Source organism: Eumetopias jubatus, unplaced genomic scaffold (genome assembly GCF_037043125.1).
Source record: "Eumetopias jubatus isolate StellerSeaLion01/CBP00866 unplaced genomic scaffold, mEumJub1_p1.0 scaffold_5, whole genome shotgun sequence".
In the NCBI taxonomy this organism is placed as follows: Eukaryota; Metazoa; Chordata; class Mammalia; order Carnivora; family Otariidae; genus Eumetopias; species Eumetopias jubatus.
Window position 1 is genome coordinate 46,325,806 of NW_028274811.1, and position 22,669 is coordinate 46,348,474.

At 39.9% G+C, this 22,669-nt stretch overlaps 1 protein-coding gene across 2 annotated transcripts in view; it reads left to right on the plus strand.

The window, feature by feature from the left end:
- Positions 1 to 9,277, plus strand: part of ZSWIM6 (zinc finger SWIM-type containing 6) — a 190,057-nt gene extending 180,780 nt beyond the window's left edge. The window contains exons 11-14 of one of the 2 annotated variants that reach the window (XM_028123914.2): positions 2,145 to 2,302; positions 2,958 to 3,121; positions 4,860 to 4,941; positions 6,571 to 9,277. In XM_028123914.2, coding sequence (XP_027979715.2) covers positions 2,145 to 2,302; positions 2,958 to 3,121; positions 4,860 to 4,941; positions 6,571 to 7,433 — 1,267 coding nt within the window. In that variant the 3' untranslated portion in view covers positions 7,434 to 9,277. The remainder of the gene's footprint in view (positions 1 to 2,144; positions 2,303 to 2,957; positions 3,122 to 4,859; positions 4,942 to 6,570) is intronic. The other variant, XM_028123913.2, reaches the window with a different exon arrangement.
- The last annotated feature ends 13,392 nt before the right edge of the window (positions 9,278 to 22,669 follow it).

Consider the following 22,669-nt stretch of genomic DNA (forward strand, 5'->3'; position numbering starts at 1 on the left):
CTTAAAACATGAGATTTTTTTCTTTTTTAAAAAATTAAAACACTCCTATGTGAAAGTGCAGATTAGACCCAGTTATAGTCACCAAAGACAAACCATGTACACACCCAAGAGCTTGAGGTGTTGGAGAATACTTTGATCCCATAGAATCTTTTCACCAGAGATTCTCTGTCTGCAACCAGTGTAGTGGATTCAAAAGAAATTCTTGTTTGTATGAGGGTAGTTTATATCTTTCAGGGGGCCTCTTTTCTATGCAGTAAGTGAGTGTGTGTGTGTGTCAGTGTGTATTGAGGCTGACATCTTTTAACTTGGCATTCTTCCCTTGGCACCATGAAATCTCATTAACCTATCAGAGAAACCTTGTGAAATTCTCATCTGTTTTTAAAAATACCCCCAAATAAATTAATAACTAACATAAGTAAAAATCACCCCCCACACCCACTAAATTACTTTATGCCCCTTGGTTTGTATTTTAGGGCACAGTTTTGTAAGTAAGTGCCTATTCCCATTTTTGGAAGCTGAAATAGAAGTTGTCAGACAAAGACAGATACTCAGCTCTATACTTCTTAAATCTTAAGAGTTTTACTCCTGTTGTAAAGAGAAGAATGCTAATGTTATGGTGCCACCAGATGCTATTGCTGTGACCACTGTAAAGTTGAAGGGTAAAGTGTGATAAGGTTTCTCTGTGATTCTGGCTTATGGGAAGGTATCTGTGAAGTGGAAAGGCTTGCTTTTCTAACACTCAGAAACTCATTTATGTTTGACTTTGGTTGCTGCCAAGGCAGTTTGTTTATGGGGGATATCAGTGGGGCACTAGGGGATTATTTTCCACCTCTTTTCTTCTTGCCACTGCTTCTGCTAAAGGACTGCTGTGGAAGGGAGGTAGTGTGACTTACTAAAGCATCTTAAGGCACCAGGGGAACAGGCAAGAAAAGAGACCTGTAGCTTACTTGCTTCTTAGTCTTTCTGGAAGTGGGGGAAGGGTAGGGAGCTGGAAAAGGGTGTTTTTAGCACTCATTTTCTCATCTTTTCAGGGCTGTTAACTAGTTTCCTCTACAGCAGCTCTGGAAAGATCTGCTGGTGAACACAGGAACATTCTGGGTTTTTTGAGAAGTTATAAATAGCAACTTCACCAAAATTCTTATTACTTAATTGCCTGCCTTGCCACCCTTTAATGCTAACATCTCTTTGTCCCTAGATAAAAGGAAAAGAAAGTGAGGCATTTGGCCTGCCCGAACAGTAACTGCTCTTGGGTGGGACCCCAAGGCCAGCATCTCACCCTGACCTGACCATGTTAATTCCTCTTGGTCCTTAGCTCTTACTCCCTAACACTGGTATACTTGAGTTAAGGTCAGTGTTTTGATGACTGTGAAGGAACAACTGCAGTTGTAGCTACCCTGCTAATCTCTTCGGTACTTATATTTGGAAGAGATCGCTAAGCATGTGCTCTGTTTTCAGTAATTGTTCTTTATTTGTCGACATATTCTTAATCAAAAGATAGATTGATTGAAATCAGAGATCACACTGAATTTAAGCATGGCTGTCAAAGCACAAATACTTGGATCATTTGCATTCATCTCTGAGAGGATTGATACAACATATTCTAACTATAAATTCCTAAAGTAATAAGGAACTAATTCTGCAGGAAGTATGAATCTATGGAAAGGAGGCCATTTTTGTTTAACTTCCCCCCTTATTTTGTGTTTTAATGAGTTAGCTTATCCATTTCAGCTATCCACTGTTCCCTGACTGTTGTAATCTCAGTCTTAAATGTTCACTTGCCTATGAGTTTCTGTTGGCTTTTACTTTTTATTGAGTGTGATAAGATTCAAAAATTTTACAGTAGGTGAACATCAAATTTTGTGTTTCAGATCTCTTCAGTGTTCCTTTTCTTAATTTTCTTGAATATTGCAGTTTTTTGAATGATGGTAAAGAAAAGAAATCTCTTAGGTTTGAGTACTGAGCAATTAACAAGGTGTCTTTGGCATCCAGATAGCAGAGTGTAGCTGTACCAGCTCTTCCTGCACCCAGGACCTGAACAGTTTCTCCCACCATCTACCCACTCATCTGCCTTCTGACCAGATCCTGTGGCCAAGGGGATGAACAAAGAATAACTAGGAAGCAACTGTCTTGTCTTCTCATTACAGGTTACTAGTATTGGAATCTACTGCTCCGACTGGAGACCTCACCCGCCCACACCATATTGCGTCAGTCGTTCCCAACCGGTATCCTCGTTGGTTCACTCTAAGCCACATAGAATCCCAGCAGTGTGAGCTGGCGTCCACCATGCTGACTGCAGCCAAAGGTACTAGATTGTCCTGAGGCCTCATGGTTATTGTGTTAGTTTGCCTTTTTTCTTTTTTTAAAGATTATGTTTTCTATCAAATTGTCAATAGTGGTGCCAATGTCCAGATGTAGGGGATCCTTTTCCTTAGATGTTAGCCTGTGAGGTAGGATGGGTGCTGCTCACTTGAACCTGACCTTTTCCTCTTTTAATTGCATCATTAAACTTGGTGCTGGCTGAGTTTAGGTTTAGTTACCACACCATATAAATGGTGGTTCAGGTTCAGAAGCAGATTAAAATGTTAGCTTACATTTTTTTTTTTCCTCCCTGAAATATTCACCAAAAATATGTAATAGGAACTGGGGGGGCTTTTTGCTCTCTCATGTTAGTTCTGGTTAATATGTGCTTTTAGTCACCAAGGGTGTGTCTTGGTGTATCTTTTTTGTGAAACTGTGATTCATAGGCATTTCAGTAACTCTGGGACCCTAAGTTGTAGTAACATTTGTGCTATATGTGAACATTTCAGGTAAATTAACTTGTGCTTTATGTTTTGTTTTGTTTCCTTTTTTTTCCTCGTGTGTGTGTGTGTGTGTGTGTGTGTGTGTGTGTGTGTGTGTGTGTTGTGGTTGTTTGATGTTTGGTTTGGTTTGGTTTGGTTTTCCCTTGTTTGTTGCAGGCGATGTTCGGAGGCTGGAAACAGTATTAGAATCCATCCAGAAAAACATTCACTCCTCATCCCACATCTTCAAGCTTGCCCAAGATGCATTTAAAATAGCAACTCTCATGGACAGTTTGCCAGACATCACTCTTTTGAAAGTGTCTCTGGAACTGGGCCTGCAGGTACGTGACTGGTGGTCTTTCCTGGGGCCCCAAGGACTGCTAAATAAAGGCACCATCTCAGGTTGTTTCTGTTTGGATATTTTGGTGCAGCCACGTGACTCTTCAGTGCACAGAACTGTTACACTTCAGGAGAGCACTGTGCTTCAGAGCTGCGGTCATTCCCAGCCGAACCAGACTGCTGCTTGAGATGCAGGGACTATACTTTTAGAAGCCCTATTTTTGTCCTTCAATAAAAAAGGTCATTTTCTGAATTATAGCCTTAACATCACTGTTTCTCCTTTAGCGAATAGAGGAGATTATCTCTAGTAAGAGACTTACGTGAAACTATCATGTATTAATCAGTTGTTAGGGTTAAAGTTTTAGAGGTAGTGTGAATTTTTATTGATGTTTGCATTTTCATAATAGATGGGCAATTCTAGCTCCTTTTTATAACTCTGAGAATATTCGGTAAAGGAGGAGTGATTGGGCCAGGGTCCAGTTTTCACCTTTCCAGACACCTGCTTAGACATTTTACCAAGGACATTTTGAGTTAGTCATACAGATGGATGTTTGCTTCCTTATAGTTTCTAAAAAATAATTACTGTGTAAACCAGGGACTGAAAAGTTTATATTCTGACTTTTCTAAGGAATTCTCTTTTAACATTTGCTTTTTTTGGTCACCATTAAAAGCACTGAAGGAAATTGTTATCTAATTACCTTAAGTATGGGGAATAGAATGCCCTGATTAGATGATTAATCTGTTTTTTTAGTTATGGATTCTCCTTATGATGATTAATAAAGCTTAAGGATTAGATTACAGGAAAGTACACTTACCCTATATAGTACTGTACTAGCAGAGAGTATAGGGCATTGCATTTAAGCTACACAATGACATTTTAGAAGTTTCTTTTTAAAAATAAATTGATGCTAGTTGGCTTATTTTTGTTATCAGTTGCCTCATAGAGGTATGATACAGAAAGACCCATTAATGAACTTTCTGGTTATTTGGAATTCTGACAGGTTTTTTTTTTTTTTTTTTTTTTTTGGATAAATGGCAGATTACTGAAAACTTAGTCCCTGCCTTATTCTCTCTAGGACCCAAGAAGGAATCCCACAGCACCTTTCTGAGGCTTTAGGCATGTCATCTCCTGGATGTTCTGAATGGGGGAAGCAGCAAGAGATGGATAGTTTTATTTGGGGATCTTATTAGAAAGTGAAAAACAAAATCAGATGACTAATGATGCCAAAAATGATTTCTTTCCGTAGACCTGGGGTTATCTTCATGATCACCAGGAAAAAGAGCAACCAGAGATTGAAGGGATAATTAAAATGATTATTTTAAAATACTTCTTTGCCAAATCAGGATTCCTAGTCAGAATTCGTTCATGAGAAGCCTCAAAAATCTAGAACCATGGAATTTGTTAAAGCTGAGGAGGAGAAGAGGGCATGGACTATGCTTAATGTTGCAGTCTAGCCCTTTCATTTTGCAGATGAGAAAAGTGATTAATTGAGCAACTTGCCCAGGATGCTGCATCTGGTCAGTCAACCCACCTGGAGTAGAATGTGGGCCTTCTGTCTCCTAGGCTGGGGAGCCATGAACGAATTCAAATTGATATGCAGAACTTGGCTCTAGATATGGCTCTCCATCCTTCTGGTAGCAGGGAATATTCCTAGTAGTTTATGCCTTGGGATGAATTGTTTTCCTTTTCCATTAACGTAGACTAATCTTACGAAACATTTTGTTATTCTGTCTTTATAGGTTATGCGGATGACACTGTCAACCTTAAATTGGCGACGGCGGGAGATGGTGAGGTGGCTGGTAACGTGTGCTACTGAAGTGGGTAGGTAAACTCTGGAGTGGGAGCTTTCCCAGGGACCTCATGGTCGGATTTAACTTGTCATTTACAAATATAAGAATGTTTTCTCTCTTTTACCTTGAATTCTCCAAGGCTCCTTGCTCCTCCTAGCAACCTACAGGGTCTTCCCTAGCCCCTGCCTTCAACCTTTAGTTATACACACTCACATTGTTCTTCTTCCAAAAGATCACATTTGTGGGATTTCAGACTCTTTTAAAATTAAGTCACTGAGTAAACACTTTTTTTTGTGCTCTGTCACTCTTAAGGTGCTTTTGGTAACTTTTTGTGATAATCAGGTTTATAATTTTATATTAAAGAGTTCCAGAGTGAATCCTTAGTAGGGTGGAAACCACCTTTGAAACTAACTTGAGACTGTGGGTTAGTGGTTCAGTCCATTTTAGTGAAAATAATATGAAGCTATCTAGTTGTGCTGAGATTTTTCTTTATCGTCTGAGGGCATATGTCATTGTATCCAGCAGATAAATGATTACTGGGTGTGGTGTAGGTCAGCTTTCAGGTATGTGAAAGCTAGGCATAGGAAGATCCTTCTGGTTGCCCATAATCTGCATTTGGTGAGACCATCAACCAACTGTTTCCCCTCTCTAGCAGTAAATCGGTCCCAAAGAAAACTACATTTCCAGTAGGAATGCCAACAAACAAAATGGTGGTTGCCTTAAATAAATGTTGGTTGAATTGTCCGTCTCCCTTCCTGTTTGCATCAAAAAAGGGTACACACTTCTTATTGAGAGGATACTGCCTCCTCAGTTTTTAGATCATGTAAAATCATTCTTGTTTTTTTCTTTTATTAATCTTAATGGCTTGTTACTTTGAAAAAGGGAAATTGGTCTTAATATAAAAATTATATTATTAAATTGTTGAAGTGATGCTTCAGTGAAGCAATACAAAGATAATACCAGTTGAAGAACTGCTGTACAACTTCCCTAACCCTGTACCAAGGTATATACCTAACTTCTCTTTGAGATTTTCGTACCTTCTCTTTAAATCACTCAAAGTTAGGCTTTTCCTATATGGCTCAGGCATATTGGGTCTCTGCACTTAAAATGGTTATTTTATAAAGATCTTGTCAGTTATTTCCAACATCTGAGTCATCCATAGGTCTGCTTCTGTTGACTCTTTTCTCTTGACGATGGTGCACATTTTTCTGCTTCTTTGTGTGTCTTAAATCATTTTGTATTGTGTATACTTGAAAGTTACAAACACACGTACCACATAAAAAGTCTGTATTTTGGTGAGAGTCGTAGTTTCTTCTGCCTCAGATTCTGTAGTGGGGAACTGACAGGAGGCCCCAGTGAACTAGAACTCATTAGCAAAAAGCCATTTTCTGAAATGGCAAAGCAGCACAGTGCAAATACCAGCTCCCGAGGAAGTTGATTACAGGAAGTTCATGTTCCTTTCAGGCATTTCCCTGAATAACAATCTCTAATGACCTTATTCTAAGAGGTTGCTCCCAGGCCCATTACCTTACAGGATTCTCCGGCCTAGCTCATGTCCTGTGCTGGTTAACCATGTAAGCATTGATTATGAGGTGGACATAAGGCAAGACCTCTGGGCAGCCTCCTCATCAGTAATAGGGCTTCTCTGTGTTCCTTGAAGGTGTTTATGCCCTGGACAGCATCATGCAGAGCTGGTTTACCCTCTTTACTCCCACTGAGGCCACAAGTATAGTTGCGACCACCGTGATGTCCAACAGCACCATTGTCCGCCTCCACCTGGACTGCCACCAGCAGGAAAAGCTGGCCAGCAGTGCCCGGACACTTGCATTGCAGTGTGCCATGAAGGACCCTCAGAACTGTGCCCTCTCCGCGCTGACCTTGTGTGAAAAGGATCACATAGCTTTCGAGACGGCGTACCAAATTGTTCTTGACGCTGCTACGACTGGCATGAGCTACACCCAGCTCTTTACAATAGCACGGTACATGGAGCACCGCGGGTACCCCATGAGGGCCTACAAGCTGGCCACCCTGGCCATGACGCATCTCAACCTGAGCTACAATCAGGACACACACCCTGCCATTAATGATGTTTTGTGGGCCTGTGCACTCAGCCACTCCCTTGGTAAAAATGAGCTTGCAGCTATAATACCTCTGGTGGTCAAGAGTGTCAAGTGTGCAACGGTACTGTCAGACATTTTGCGCAGATGCACTCTGACCACTCCTGGCATGGTGGGACTTCACGGAAGGAGGAACTCTGGTAAGCTCATGTCACTGGACAAGGCCCCCTTGAGGCAACTCTTGGATGCCACAATTGGGGCCTACATCAACACGACGCATTCACGACTCACACACATCAGTCCTCGGCATTATAGTGAGTTTATCGAGTTCCTCAGCAAGGCCCGAGAGACCTTCTTAATGGCGCATGATGGACACATTCAGTTTACACAGTTTATTGATAACCTGAAACAAATCTACAAAGGCAAAAAGAAACTGATGATGTTGGTTCGGGAGAGGTTTGGTTGATAGAACTTGTATGAATGGGGGTGGGGGGTGGGAATGGGAGGGATGGTTTGTTTTTACTTGAGCCTGCCTTTGTACCCTTTTTAACTTAAAGAACAGAGCCACACCGGTATTATATGTGTATAGTTCTATTGCGTTTGCAGACTAAATTGTCATGTTGTGAAAGTTTGTGTGTTTTTAATTTTTTCCCTTTTTCTTACTTTTTTTCTTTCCTTTTATTATAATTTTTTTTTTTTTTTTTTTTTGGTTTTGTATGAGAGAGAGGTTAAAAAGGTTTGGTTTACACTGAGTATATGTTGTCAAGTGGCGAAAGTCCACATAGCTCTCCTGTTTTCTGTATACGTTCACAGCCTCAAAAAAAATAATTGAAATGGCTTTAAAAACCAAACAAAACACCTCCATCCTGTGATAAGTACCTCGAATGGATTCAGCTTTACTCCTTTGTAACTCATCTTTACATTTTCAGCATATTTAAACAAACCAACAAAATGAAATACTAATAGTTAAAAGGCTGACCCACGTGGCTTTGCAGTGCTGTTCGTCCAGAAGCATGGCACACGATGCTTGTGCATGTGGAAACTTAGCGACTGTCAACATACATTCTCAGGGATTTATCAAAAAAAAAAAAAATTAAAAAAAGAATGAGAGCATTTATTGTACTGTATATATATTATAGTATATGTCTGAATATTGAAAATATAACATTAACTAATTTATAAAAAATATTCTATGTAATGCAAAATACTTGAAGCTGCAGTAGCTTGGTTTTAAACAAAAACAAAAAAAAAAACAGAGAAAACCTATCAGAAGGACTAAAAGTGCGCCTTGCTTCAGGGTTGGCTCAGGCGGTGAACTTTATGCTGGGCATCTATGCAGAGCCGCCTTTTGGATTGCATGGTTGGACTGAGATCTTATTGGGAGAGATTATATATGTATATATATTTATACAGCTTATGTATACATATATATATGTATACACACAGACACCAGACACACACCACCAACAACAACCACTGTACCACACATGCTTGTAACAGGCACTAGAATAAAGAGGGACAACAAAATACACAGCCAGAGCAGCAAGCCTTAGCATTAAGAATATACAGTATGCCGGAATTGGGGTTCGTGCCTCCTAGCCTAGGAAACTTAAAAGAAATATCCTTTTGACACAAAATGGAAAATGTTTTCCAAAACAATTGACATATGATACATTACGCCTTTGCAGTGAGCTAATAATAAGCTAACCTTTGTGCACAAATAACATTATATATATTATATATCTATTCTGCATAGGTATTTTGACTTTGTGCAGGACAGAAAGTTGTGTAGGTATGACTGTTCTACTTTTCAGTTTTCTTTCTTTTTTTTTAAATATATTTTATTTTCTCTAGAATTACTCAAAACAAAAGCAGCCTTCTATCTTGCCTTGTCTTAATGCTTTAAAATAACCAAACTGGAGATCTAACTACCAAACTGTTCATTATATTATTAAATACCAACTTTGGTTACAGTATAGTGTCTTTACTTTAGCTGATGGTTCTGTAACTTTGTGCTTTTTAAAGCAATTTTTATGTTTTGGTGCAAAAGTTGTCCAGTGTCTCCTGTTCCCTTCATTAGAGAACATGCTAGAGGTATGTTTGTAGGTATTTTTGTTTAGAAGAACTATTTCATGCGCTCCATTTTATTTATTATAATAGGTAAAAAGAAAAAAAAAAGGTTGTACTTCATCACCCATGTAAACATGCTCATGAAGTTGAAAGTAATTAAGATTTGATACACTGATATCAATTTATTTATGTAACTAAATCACTGTTTTATAAACTTGTTAATGATCAACAATTTTGTTTTGATTAAAATTAGTTTTTTGAAAGTTGATTCTGCCTCCTTTATGGTATATCTCGTGTTACACTTGAATTTGGTGATTATAGGCCTGGATGTTACCACATCTCCAAGTGTTTAATACTATACTCATTCATCTGGTAAATATTTATGTACTATTTTCTAGGCCCTGGAGATAAAATGGTGAACAAAACTAGGCACTGGAGCTTACAGTCTGCTTGGAGAAGACCGACATGAATCAGATAATCACAAAGATAAAATACAAGACAGAATAGCTAATTTTTCCTCAGTCTGTACATTTGGTCCTTCCTCCCTAATTAATAAACTATAATATAAGATGCTCAGGACTTGATATATTTAATAAATGCTGAGTTTGTGAGAGAGTTTTCTGTGTGTGGGGTTTCAAAGGAAATTGCATTATAGGGAGTAAATGCTACATACACATTATAAACATTTGTCCCATCCCATCACCATCAAAGATGTATAGCAAAATGGTACATGTAGAGTGTGTGTGTGTGTGTGTGTGTGTGTGTGTGTGTGTGTGTGAAAAACCACATCACAAACATCGTGTTAATCACTTTTTTTTAAAGTGTACAGTTCGGTAGTGTTAAATATATTTACATTGTTGTGCAATATGTCTAGAACTTCTTCATCTTATAGAACTAAATTTTATACCCATTAAACAACTGCCCTTTTTCCCCTTTCTCCCACCACCATTCTTTCTGTTTCTGTGAATTTGATTACCTTAGACACCTCATATAAGTGCAATTATGCAGTATTCTTTGCGTTTGGCTACTTTCACTTAGTATAGTGTCCTCAAGATCCATCCATGTTGTAGCATGTTACAGGTTTTTCTTCCTTTTTAAAAAACAATTTATTATTGAATTATAGTTGACATAGAGTGTTATATTACTTTCAGGTATATAACATAGCGATTCAACAATTCTATACATAGTGAGTATTTGGTGATCAATATAGTTACCATCTGTCAGCATACAACGACATGTACAACACGACTGCATTCCCTGTGTTGTACTTTATCTCCGTGACTTATTTTATAACAGGAAGTTAGTATCTTAATCCCCTTCACCTATTTTGCTGCCCCCCAACAGTTTATTTTCTGTATTTATGAGTTTGTTTTGATTTTTAAATTCCACATATAAGTGAAATCATGTGGTATTTGTCTTTCTGTCTGACTTATTTCGCTTGGCATAATATCCTCTACATCATCCATGTTGCCTCACAAATGGCAAGGTCTCATTCTTCTTTATGGCTGAGTACTATTCCTTTGCGCGTATATACCACATCTTCTTTATCCATTCATCCATCAGTGGACACGTGGGTTGCTTCCATATCTTGGCTATTATAAGTAATGCTCCAATAAACATAGAGGTGTGTGTATCTTTTCGAATTAGTGTTTTCATTTTCTTTGGGTAAATACCCAATAGTGGAATTACTGGACCATATGGCATTTGTGTGTTTTGGGGTTTTTTCTGTTTTTTTTTTAATTTTTTTATTGTTAATCACCATACATTACATCATTAGTTCTTGATGTAGTGTTCCATGATTCATTGTTTGTGCATAACACCCAGTGCTCCACGCAGAATGTGCCCTCCTTAATACCCATCACCAGGCTAACCCATCCCCCCACCGCCCTCCCCTCTAGAACCCTCAGTTTGTTTTTCAGAGTCCATCGTCTCTCATGGTTCGTCTCCCCCTCCGAATTCCCCCCTTCAATCTTCCCCTCCTGCTATCTTCTTCTTTTTTTTTCCTAACATATCTTGCATTATTTGTTTCAGAGGTACAGATCTGTGATTCAACAGTCTTGCACAATTCACAGCGCTCACCATAGCACATACCCTCCCCAATGTCTATCACCCAGCCACCCCATTCCTCCCACCGCCCACCACTCCAGCAACACTCAGTTTGTTAACTGAGATTAAGAATTGCTCATATCAGTGAGGTCATATGATACATGTCTTTCTCTGATTGACTTATTTCACTCAGCATAACACCCTCCAGTTCCATCCACGTCGTTGCAAATGGCAAGATCTCATTCCTTTTGATGGCTGCATAATATTCCATTGTGTATATATACCACATTTTCTTTATCCATTCATCTGTCGATGGACATCTTGGCTTTTTCCACACTTTGGCTATTGTGGACATTGCTGCTGTAAACATTGGGGTGCACGTACCCCTTCGGATCCCTACATTTGTATCTTTGTGGTAAATACCCAGTAGTGCAATTGGTGGATCGTAGGGTAGCTCTATTTTCAACTGTTTGAGGAACCTCTGTACTGTTTTCCAGAGTGGCTGCACCAGCTTGCATTCCCACCAACAGTGTAGGAGGGTTCCCCTTTCTCCACATCCCCGCCAGCATCTGTCGTTTCCTGACTTGTTAATTTTAGCCATTCTGACTGGTGTGAAGTGGTATCTCATTGAGGTTCTGATTTGAATTTCCCTGATGCCAAGCGATGTTGAGCGCTTTTTCATGTGTCTGTTGGCCATTTGGATGTCTTCTTTGGAAAAATGTCTGTTCATGTCTTCTGCCCATTTCTTGATTGGATTATTTGCTCTTTGGGTATTGGGTTTGATAAGTTCTTTATAGATTTTGGATACTAGCCCTTTATCTGATATGTTATTTGCAAATATTTTCTCCCATTCTGTTGGTTGTCTTTTGGTTTTGTGGACTGTTTCTTTTGCTGTGCAAAAGCTTTTTATCTTGATGAAATCCCAATAGTTCATTTTTGCTCTTGCTTCCCTTACTTTTGGCAGTGTTTCTAGGAAGAAGTGGCTGCGGCTGAGGTCGAAGAGGTTGCTGCCTGTGTTCTTTAGGATTTGGATGGACTCCTGTCTCACGTTTAGGTCTTTCAACCATTTGGAGTCTATTTTTGTGTGTGGTGTAAGGAAATGGTCCAGTTTCATTCTTCTGCATGTGGCTGTCCAATTTTCCCAACACCATTTGTTGTAGAGACTGTCTTTTTTCCATTGGACATTCTTTCCTGCTTTGTCAAAGATGAGTTGACCATAGAGTTGAGGGTCCATTTCTGGGCTCTCTATTCTGTTCCATTGATCTATGTGTCTGTTTTTGTGCCAGTACCATACTGTCTTGAAGATGACAGCTTTGTAATAGAGCTGGAAGTCCGGAATTGTGATGCCGCCAGCTTTGCTTTGCTTTTTCAATATTCCTCTGGCTATTCGGGGTCTCTTCTGGTTCCATACAAATTTTAGGATTATTTGTTCCATTTCTTTGAAAATAGTGAATGGTATTTTGATGGGGATTGCGATGAATGTGTAGATTGCTCTAGGTAGCATTGACATCTTCCCAGTGTTTGTTCTTCCAATCCATGAGCATGGAACGTTTTTCCATTTCTTTGTGTCTTCTTCAACTTCTTTCATGAGTATTTTATAGTTTTCTGAGTACAGATCCTTTGCCTCTTTGGTTAAATTTATTCCTAGGTATCTTATGGTTTTGGGTGCACTTGTAAATGGGATCGACTCCTTGATTTGTCTCTCTTCTGTCTTGTTGTTGGTGTATAGGAATGCCACTGATTTCTGTGCATTGATTTTATATCCTGCTACTTGACTGAATTCCTGTATGAGTTCTAGCAGTTTTGGGGTGGAGTCTTTTGGGTTTTCCACATACAGTATCATATCATCTGCAAAGAGTGAGAGTTTGACTTCCTCTTTGCCGATCTGGATGCCTTTGATTTCTTTTTGTTGTCTGATTGCTGTGGCTAGGACTTCTAATACTATGTTGAATAGCAGTGGTGAGAGTGGACATCCCTGCCGCGTTCCTGACCTTAGGGGAAAAGCTCTCAGCTTTTCCCCATTGAGAATGATATTTGCTGTAGGTTTTTCATAGATGGCTTTTATGATATTGAGGTATGTACCCTTTATCCCTATACTCTTTAGAGTTTTGATCAAGAAAGGATGCCGTACTTTGTCAAATGCTTTTTCTGCATCTATTGAGAGGATCATATGATTCTTGTTCTTTCTTTTGTTAATGTATCACGTTGATTGATTTGTGGATGTTGAACCAGCCTTGTAGCTCAGGGATAAATCCCACTTGGTCATGGTGAATAATCCTTTTAATGTACTGTTGGATCCTATTGGCTAGTATTTTGGTGAGAATTTTTGCATCCATGTTCATCAAGGATATTGGTCTGTAGTTCTCCTTTTTGATGGGGTCTTTGGTTTTGGGATCAAGGTAATGGTGGCCTCATAAAATGAGTTTGGAAGTTTTCCTTCCATTTCTATTTTTTGGAACAGTTTCAGGAGAATAGGTATTAATTCTCCTTTAAATGTCTGATAGAATTCCCCTGGGAAGCCATCTGGCCCTGGGCTTTTGTTTGTTGGGAGATTTTTGATGACTGTTTCAATTTCCTTAGTGGTTATAAGTCTGTTCAGATTTTCTATTTCTTCCTGGTTCAGTTTTGGTAGTTGATACATCTCTAGGAATGCACCCATTTCTTCCAGGTTATCTAATTTGCTGGCATAGAGTTGCTCATAATATGTTCTTATAATTGTTTGTATTTCTTTGGTGTTGGTTGTGATCTCTCCTCTTTCATTCATGATTTTGTTGATTTGGGTCATTTCTCTTTTCTTTTTGATAAGTCTGGCCAGGGGTTTATCAATCTTGTTAATTCTTTCAAAGAACCAGCTCCTAGTTTCGTTGATCTGTTCTACTCTTCTTTTGGTTTCTATTTCATTGATTTCTGCTCTGATCTTTATGATTTCTCTTCTCCTGCTGGGTTTAGGCTTTCTTTGCTGTTCTTTCTCCAGCTTCTTTAGGTGTAGGGTTAGGTTGTGTATTTGAGACCTTTCTTGTTTCTTGAGAAACGCTTGTATTGCTATATACTTTCCTCTCAGGACTGCCTTTGCTGTATCCCAAAGATTTTGAACAGTTGTGTTTTCATTTTCATTGGTTTCCATGAATTTTTTTAATTCTTCTTTAATTTCCTGGTTGACCCATTCATTCCTTAGTAGGATGCTCTTTAGCCTCCATGCATTTGAGTTCTTTCCAACTTTCCTCTTGTGATTGAGTTCTAGTTTCAAAGCATTGTGGTCTGGAAATATGCAGGGAATAATCCCAATCTTTTGGTACCGGTTGAGACCTGATTTGTGACCTAGGATGTGATCAATTCTGGAGAATGTTCCATGGGCACTAGAGAAGAATGTGTATTCCGTTGCTTTGGGATGGAATGTTCTGAATACGTCTGTGAAGTCCATTTGGTCCAGTGTGTCATTTAAAGTCTTTATTTCCTTGTTGATCTTTTGCTTAGATGATCTGTCCATTTCAGTCAGGGGGGTGTTAAAGTCCCCCACTATTATTGTATTGCTGTCAATGTGTTTCTTCGCTTTTGTTGTTAATTGCCTGATATAATTGGCTGCTCCCATGTTCGGGGCATAGATATTTACAATTGTTAGATCTTCTTGTTCGATAGAACCTTTAAGTAGGATATAGTGTCCTTCCTCATCTCTTATTACAGTCTTTGGTTTAAAATCTAATTTGTCTCATATGAGGATTGCCACCCCAGCTTTCTTTTGGTGTCCATTAGCATGGTAAATGGTTTTCCACCCCCTCACTTTCAATCTGGGGGTGTCTTTGGGTCTAAAATGAGTCTCTTGCAGACAGCATATTGATAGGTCTTGTTTTTTAATCCAATCTGATAGCCTGTGTCTTTTGATTGGGGCATTTAGCCCATTTACATTCAGGGTAACTATTGAAAGGTATGAATTTAGTGCCATTGTATTGCTTGTAAGGTGATTGTGACTGTATATTGTCTCTGTTCCTTTCTGATCTGTGCTGCTTTTAGGCTCTCTCTTTGCTTAGAGGACCCCTTTCAATATTTCTTGGAGGGCTGGTTTCGTGTTTGCAAATTCCTTTAGTTTTTGTTTGTCCTGGAAGCTTTTTATCTCTCCTTCCATATTCAATGAGAGCCTAGCTGGATATAGTATTCTTGGCTGCATATACCTTCTGCCCCTCTCTCTCTTTCTTCTTCTTCTGGGATCCCAATTATTCTAATGTTGTTTTGTCTTATTGTATCACTTATCTCTCGAATTCTGCCCTCGTGATCCTGTAGTTGTTTCTCTCTTTTTCTCAGCCTCTTTATTTTCCATCATTTGGTCTTCTATATCGCTGATTCTCTCTTCTGCCTCATTTATCCTAGCAGTCAGTGCCCCCATATTTGATTGCACCTCATTAATAGCCTTTTTGATTTCGACTTGGTTAGATTTTAGTTCTTTTATTTCTCCAGAAAGGGTTTCTCTAATTAAACTTCCACGCTTTTTTCAAGCCCAGCTAGTATCTTTAGAGTCATGATTCTGAAGTCTAGGTCCGACATCATACTAATGTCCATATTGAGTAGGTCCCTGGCTGACGGTACTATCTCTTGTTCTTTTTGCTGAGGTGATTTTTTTCATCTTGTCATTTTGTCCAGAGGAGAATAGATGAATGAGAGAACAAAATACCAACAGATTAAGAACGTCCCCAGCAAATATACTCTATACAAATCAGGAAAGACCTGAAATCAGGTGAAAAGAAAGGGAAAGAAAGAAAAAAGAAAGAAAGAAAAAAACAAAAAGAAAAAGATTAAAAACAAAAACAGAACAATACAAAAAAAACCGAATATGATCAAATATGATCAGGCTAGTGCATAGATCAGTGCCATAGACTAGATTTTGGGCATATTTTGGTCTGTTAGAAAAAAGTGCCTCCTAAAATTTTAAAGGAAGAAAGACTTATATATGTACAAAATAAGGGTTGATACAATGAAGGGATGGAAGATGACTGTAAAGTTGAAAATTATAAAAGATTTTATAAAAGGAATTGATACGATAAGAAGTTTGAAAAAGGAAAGAAGATTTAAGAAAAAAAGGGAGAGAATGTGATCCACAGGCAGGAGACTAGAACAAAGCCATACACTAGTGATTTAGGGTCTATTTTGATCTGTTAGAAGAAACTGTATCTCAAAATTTTAAAGAGAGAACAACTTATATATATATGCCAAAAATAAGGGTAACTACTATGAAGGGATAAAATATGACTCTAAAAATGAAAAATGTTTTTTTTTAAAAGGGATTGATAAGATGTTGGTTGAAAAAGGGAAAAAGAGAAATTTAAAAAACAGTTAAAAAAATTAACTTCAAAAAACTAATGAATCATGGTAAAAAAAGCCATGAATTCTATGTGCAGTATTCCCCTAGCGCTGGAGTTCTCCCGTTCTCCTTGATCGGTAAACTTGATCTTAGCTTGCTGGCTGTTCGTGCTGATCTTCTGGGGGAGGGGCCTGTTGCCGTGGTTCCCAAATGTCTTTGCCGGAGGTGGAATTGCCCCGCCCTTGTCGGTCCCGGCTAAGCAAGCTGCTTGGGTTTGCTCTCAGGTGCTTTTGTTCCCTGCAAGCTTTCCGTACGGCTTTGGAGGAGGACAGTGAAAATGGCAGCCTCCCAATCTCCGCCCCAGAGGAGGCAAGAACTCGGGGCTCCGCTCCTCAGTGCGCCCCTAGAGAAAAGCAGTCAGTCACTCCCGTGTCCCCGGTCTCTGGCCGCACTCCGTGCTCACCCAGCCTGTGACCGATCGTTTCTATCTCTGGCACCCGGCCCCCTGTGGAGTCTCCAAACCCAGCAGATCCCTGCGGTGCGCTCCTGCGCCGCTCCTCCCGGGGGAGGAAGAGGAGTCTCCCCGGATCTGCCGCTTGTTGGGTCCCTGCTGGAGGAGCAGTGGCCCGACTGGGCCGCGGATCACAGTTTATGGCCACCCCGAGCTGAGAGCCCACGCCTCGGCTCCGTCTCTGCAGCCGGCTTCCCCGCTCCGATACCTGGGAGCTCTGCCGCACTCAGGCACCCCCGGTCTTTCTGTGACCCCGAGGGTCCTGAGACTACACTGTCCTGCGAGGGTTCCACCCCCCGCTTAGCCACTGGAGCGACGTCCCTCCGTGGAGCCGACTTCTAAAAGGTCCGATTTTGTGCTCCGCGGCTCTAGCACTTGCCAGAAGCAGCCGTCGGAGGCCCCGCCCCCCCCCGTCTATCCTCCCGAATATCGCCTCGGATTCACTTCTCCACACGTCCTACCTTCCAGAAAGTGGTCGCTTCTCTGTTCAGAGAGTTGTTGCTACTCTCCTCTTCGATCTCCTGTTGAGTTTGTAGGTGTTCAGAATGGTTTGATCCCTATTCAGCTGAATTCCCGAGACCAGACGAAATCCAGGTCTCCTACTCCTCCGCCATCTTGCTCCGCCCCCTCTAGAGAAAAACTGTTTGTTTTTTTAAGTAGATTCCCCACCCAGCATGAAGCCCAACTCAGGGCTTGAACTGATGACACTGAGATCGGGACCTTAGCTGAGACCAAGTGTCAGCCACTCAACAGACGGAGCCACCGAGGCGCCCTGCATTTGTATTTTTAATTTGTTGAGCTCCGTACTGTTTTTCACAGTGGTTGCCCCAGTTTACTTTCCCACCAATGGGTCATGTGGGTTCCTTTTTCTCCATATCCTCACCAGCTCTTGTTATTTCCTGTCTCTTTGATACTAGCTATTCTGACTGTTGTGAGGTGATATCTCACTGTGGTTTTCATCTACATTTCTCTCATGATTTAGTTATATTGAACATCTTTTCATGTGTCTATTGGCCATTCGTATGTCTTCTCTGGAAAAATGTCTATTCAGGTCCTCTGCCCATTTTTCAGTCCGATTATTTTTTTTTGTCTTTTTGGGTTTTTTTTTGTTTTTTGGTGTTAAGTTGTATAAGTTTGGATATTATATATTTTGGATAGATAACCCCTTATCAGATATATCATTTGCAGATACCCTCTCTCATTCAGTATGTTGCCTTTTTGTTTTGTTGATGATTCCCTTTGTTGTACAAAAGCTTTTATTTTGGTGTAGTCTCTATAGTTTATTTTTGCTTTGGTTTCCGTTGCCTGAGGGAGACATAGCCATAAATATGTTGCTGTTGCTAATATCTAAGAAATTACTGCCTGTGTTTTCTTTTAGGAGTTCTGTGGGTTCAGGTCCCACATTTAGGTCTTTAAATCTGTTTGGAGTTTATTTTTGTATATGGTGTAAGAAAATGGCCCAGTTTCATTCCTTTGCATGTAGCTGCCCAGTTTTCCTCAACACCTTTTATTGAAAAGGCTGTCTGCTTGGGGGGACGCGGTGGGGGGAGAAAAGGCTGTCTTTTCCCCATTGTATATTCTTGCCTCTTTTGTCATAGATTGACCATAGAAGTGTGGGTTAGGTTTTCCTTTATTTTTTTTTTAAAGCTGTGTCGTATTTCATTTTATATATATATAATATCACATTTTGTTTATTCATCCATCAATGTTCATTTGGGTAGCTTCCAGCTCTTGGCTATCATATATGGTGCTGCTGTAACACGGATACTTAAAATCTCTTTGATACTCTGCTTTTAGTTCTTGTGGCTATATACCCAGAAGTAATATTGACAAATATGCTTTTTAAAACTACATTTTTTAAAATACTTAATCCCTTGAAATATTTTTAAAGTTTCTGTTTTATATCCAATCTTAACAGTGCATTCCCAATGTTAAAGAGTTTTAAGTCAATAGGTGGAAGTTAAAATAAGTGAGTTTGTGGTGACATTTTAAAATCCCATTAGAAATAAAAATTAAAACTATAAAATGGTATGAGGGTTTGGCTCTGTTTTGCAAGTTTATTCTTGGTTTTTTGAAAGTTAATGCTGCCTAAGGGTAAATATGAGTTCATGTGGGTCCATTAAAACAGACATTTCTTAATGAAGTGGACGGCCCAAGAGTCAAGAGGGGTGGTGTCAGAGGAACAAAGGTGTCTTGGAGGAGCAGTGTAGAGTTTGAGAGCTACCCTGATGGAGAATTATTTTGACCACCTTTGTGGAGAGATCTTAAAATGATTCTGGGCCTTCAGAAAAAAGGTGGAGCTCAAGGATGTCAGAAGAATGAACTCACATTACTTTCTCATTCCCATTTTAGCCAACATTCTTGAACCACATGACTTCCACCCCTGGGTTAGGACTGTGGTCAAGTAGACAAACAGATGTGGTAGGTACACATTTTCTTACCTTCCAATGGGCCAGTGCTAGAAAAAGTCCTGAGATTGTTGAAATTTGATTAGCAGGAGGAGAAATGGAAGAAGGGTTAGATAATTCAGAGGTGAGAAAACTTGTTCCTAATTAGGGGCTTGGACTGTAGAGTTCCACAGTTCCCTGCTCTGGATTTGTGATTTCATTTGAGAATAGAAACTATAGTTTTGGGGGGGAATGAATGTTTCATGACTTTCAAGTATTGTCATTTGAATAAAATTATTAAGTCACTGTAGTCACAATATTATATAATATAGTAGCAAAGGAAACCTGAGCTTTTACCAAATTGCTGGAAAACATTGTTAAATGGCATCTATTTCAGGAATTAATAAATGGCCACTGAGGAGAATGGAAGACGTAGGGAAAAAACCAGTATCATTACATAATCTGATGTATTTTTGTGAAAGAAACAGGACTGAAGTAAAATTTAAGTTTAACTGTTCTACAGCGGTATGAGAGCCGATTCAAGCTAGGTTGGGTAAAAGAGATTGAAATGTGAGACGCATTGGAATGGTTCCTTTCGCAAACATCTTTTGTGTGCCTACCACATGACAGCCATCATTCTAGGCTCTAAGAAGACAAGTAATGAATGAAAAATGCCTTTTCTCGTGGTGCATATATTCTAAGTGGGAGAAAGCCATAAATAATTATTAGCTGATGATGTGCGTTATAAGGAAAAGCAGGGGGACGGGTGCTATTTGGGGTAGAACAGTCAGAGAGGTCTGCTTTCACGGTGAAATATGGACAGATTCGTGAGGGAAGTGGGGGAGGAAGCTGACCATTCTCATGTCTGGCAGATGCGTGTTTCAGGCACTAGGAGCAGCAAGTGCACAGAACCTGAGGTAGAAGTGTGAGCACACACTTGCCTTATCTGAGGTCAGCAAAGGGAAAGGACTGTGGCTGGGAGAGAACAGGGTGTGGGGACAGTAAGAAGCAGAGAGAGGGAGGAGATAAGACCAAAGAGTAGGGGAGCTGGACTATATCAAAATTATTTTTTTACCGTTATTTCCTATAGAGGCTTGTAGGGCATGGTGAAGATCTTTACTCTATTTGAAGGATTCAGAGTAGAGAGAGGCATCGTCTGACCTGATTTATAAGTGAGATGAGAAGCCAGTCACTGGCTGCCATGTGGTTAGGAGGGCAGGTGGGATACAGCGAGACAAATTAGGAGGCTGTTAGAAAAAGCCAGGCAAGACATCATAGAGCCTGGCCCTGCGCGAGTCAGTGGAGATGGGGACAGGTGGTTAGAGTCTGTACATCTGGCAAGCTGGGCCGTTTCCTGATAGTAGATGTGACGCGTGAGAAAGGCATCAAAAATGACTCCCAGATTTGTAAACGTGGGCACCTGGGGGGGAAGATGTTGCCAGCAACTGAAATGGAGAAGATGCTGGGGAGCAATTTTTGTGGGGGAAGATCAGGAGTTGAGTTTCACACATTCTATTTGAGACGCCCCTAAGACACCCACGGGGTGCTTTAAAGAAGGGGTTTGTTCAGGAGAAAGATCAGGGAATGAATGAAGATAATTTGGTCCAGAATAGAGAGTCCTGAAAACGTTCATTTCCCTGATTTAATTGTTATTCTGACATAGACTCTTGCCTGTCCTTCCTCACCTTCTTGACCTCCAAGTGGATTCTCCTAGCCCTGAGTCCTCTGAGTCCTTATCTTTGTTCACTGGATATTGGCTTTCTTCTCTTAAAATTGTTCCACCACAGATAGGAAACAAACTTCTGATGCTCACGTCTCACCATTCTTCACCAGAGAAGGACCTTCTCTTCTTAGTAGTTCTAGTTTGGCCGATGCCAGGGAAGAACGCGCTATGGCTTGGCCCCGGACATAAGGAGGAGCGTCAGAGAGCACAGACGTGGCCAAGGAAATGGGGTCCCTTTTATTTACTGGGTGTGGGATTCCAGAGTAGAGAGATTGATTTTCAAATGTGCAAGCATTATTTTTGGTGTCTTCTATGCCAGGAACACTAATGACCTATTGACAGGCAGCCTTACAGATCTGTAACCTTACGGATATAACTGCCTTATGAATATTTTGACTTTTTCCTGTTTTGTCCTGTCACTGGGCAAGAATTTTATACTTTCTACATTGTGGAGAATCTTGGATTGCTTAAAGGTTAGATAAGGGAATAATGGTCCCTATTCTTTCCTTATATTTTTATTTTTCTTGTTTTCCTTTACCCAACTGTTTACTCTGAAATTTTCAGACATGCAGGAAAGTTGAACGAGTAGTGGAAAATGTTACTTCCTGAATGTTCACACAAGCTGTAAAACTTGAAGTGTTTTGGTGATTAATATTTAGCCTTTTGTGACTTAATATAATGTGATGCAAATCGCTCCTGCACAGGGAACCCAGTTTGAAGATAGGAAAGGACGAGAACAGCCTCTTTCCTCTTCACTTAGCATCAAAGCCAAACTGGAAACAATATGTTTCCTACTCTAGGTAGGGAGAAGTATGGAGAAGAAAAGCATAACTACTTTTGGAAAGAAATTGCCTTATTTCACTGCATATTAATCAGAAGAAAAAAAGCTCTTCAGCTGTACTGATAAATCGTAACTTGAAGGATGTGGGACCCTCTAACATAATAAGCATGTGCGAAGGAATTTTGCTTTTCCCCCTCGGATGATTTTTAAATGGACTGCTGCTTGGTAAATACGTTCCTTCAAGTAATATCAACTGTAGAGAAGATGAAATGTACTTCAGAATAGTTTGAACATTGCTTCCATTTTAGAATAGGGCAATGTGCACATCCAGAGATACTGAAAGAGTGTTAGGGACCACACTTTGGTCCCATCCTATGGTCTCGGTCATCATCACCATAACAGTAATCATCACAAAGATGATGGCAAGCACATTTAGCATTTACTGTGTATCAGGCACTGTTCTGTGTATGTTAACTAATTAATTCCTCACAACAATCCTGTGAAGGATGTATTATATTATTGTCCCCATTTTGCCAATGAAACGGAGTCACAGAAAGGCTGTCCAAAGCTACATAGCTAGTAAGTGGCAGATTCAAACGCAGGCAACTGGTTTCAAAGTCACACTCAAGCAATCGTGCTCTATTGCTTCTCTTGGAATTAATTGTGTTAATTGAGCATTCTTGGAACTGTAGAGGACCCACAGAAATGAGAGACATGGTTCTGACCCTCAAGAAGAAAATGCCACAGTAAATTTTAAAATGGGTAAAGCAAGGTGGGTGGAAATCTTCAACCATCTTGAATTTTTATTAGTAGAGCATCATGACAGGAATAATTTTATCTTTATCTGAGCCAAGTAGATGCAGTTTTATGTGTGTGTATGTGTTGTCTGTGTTT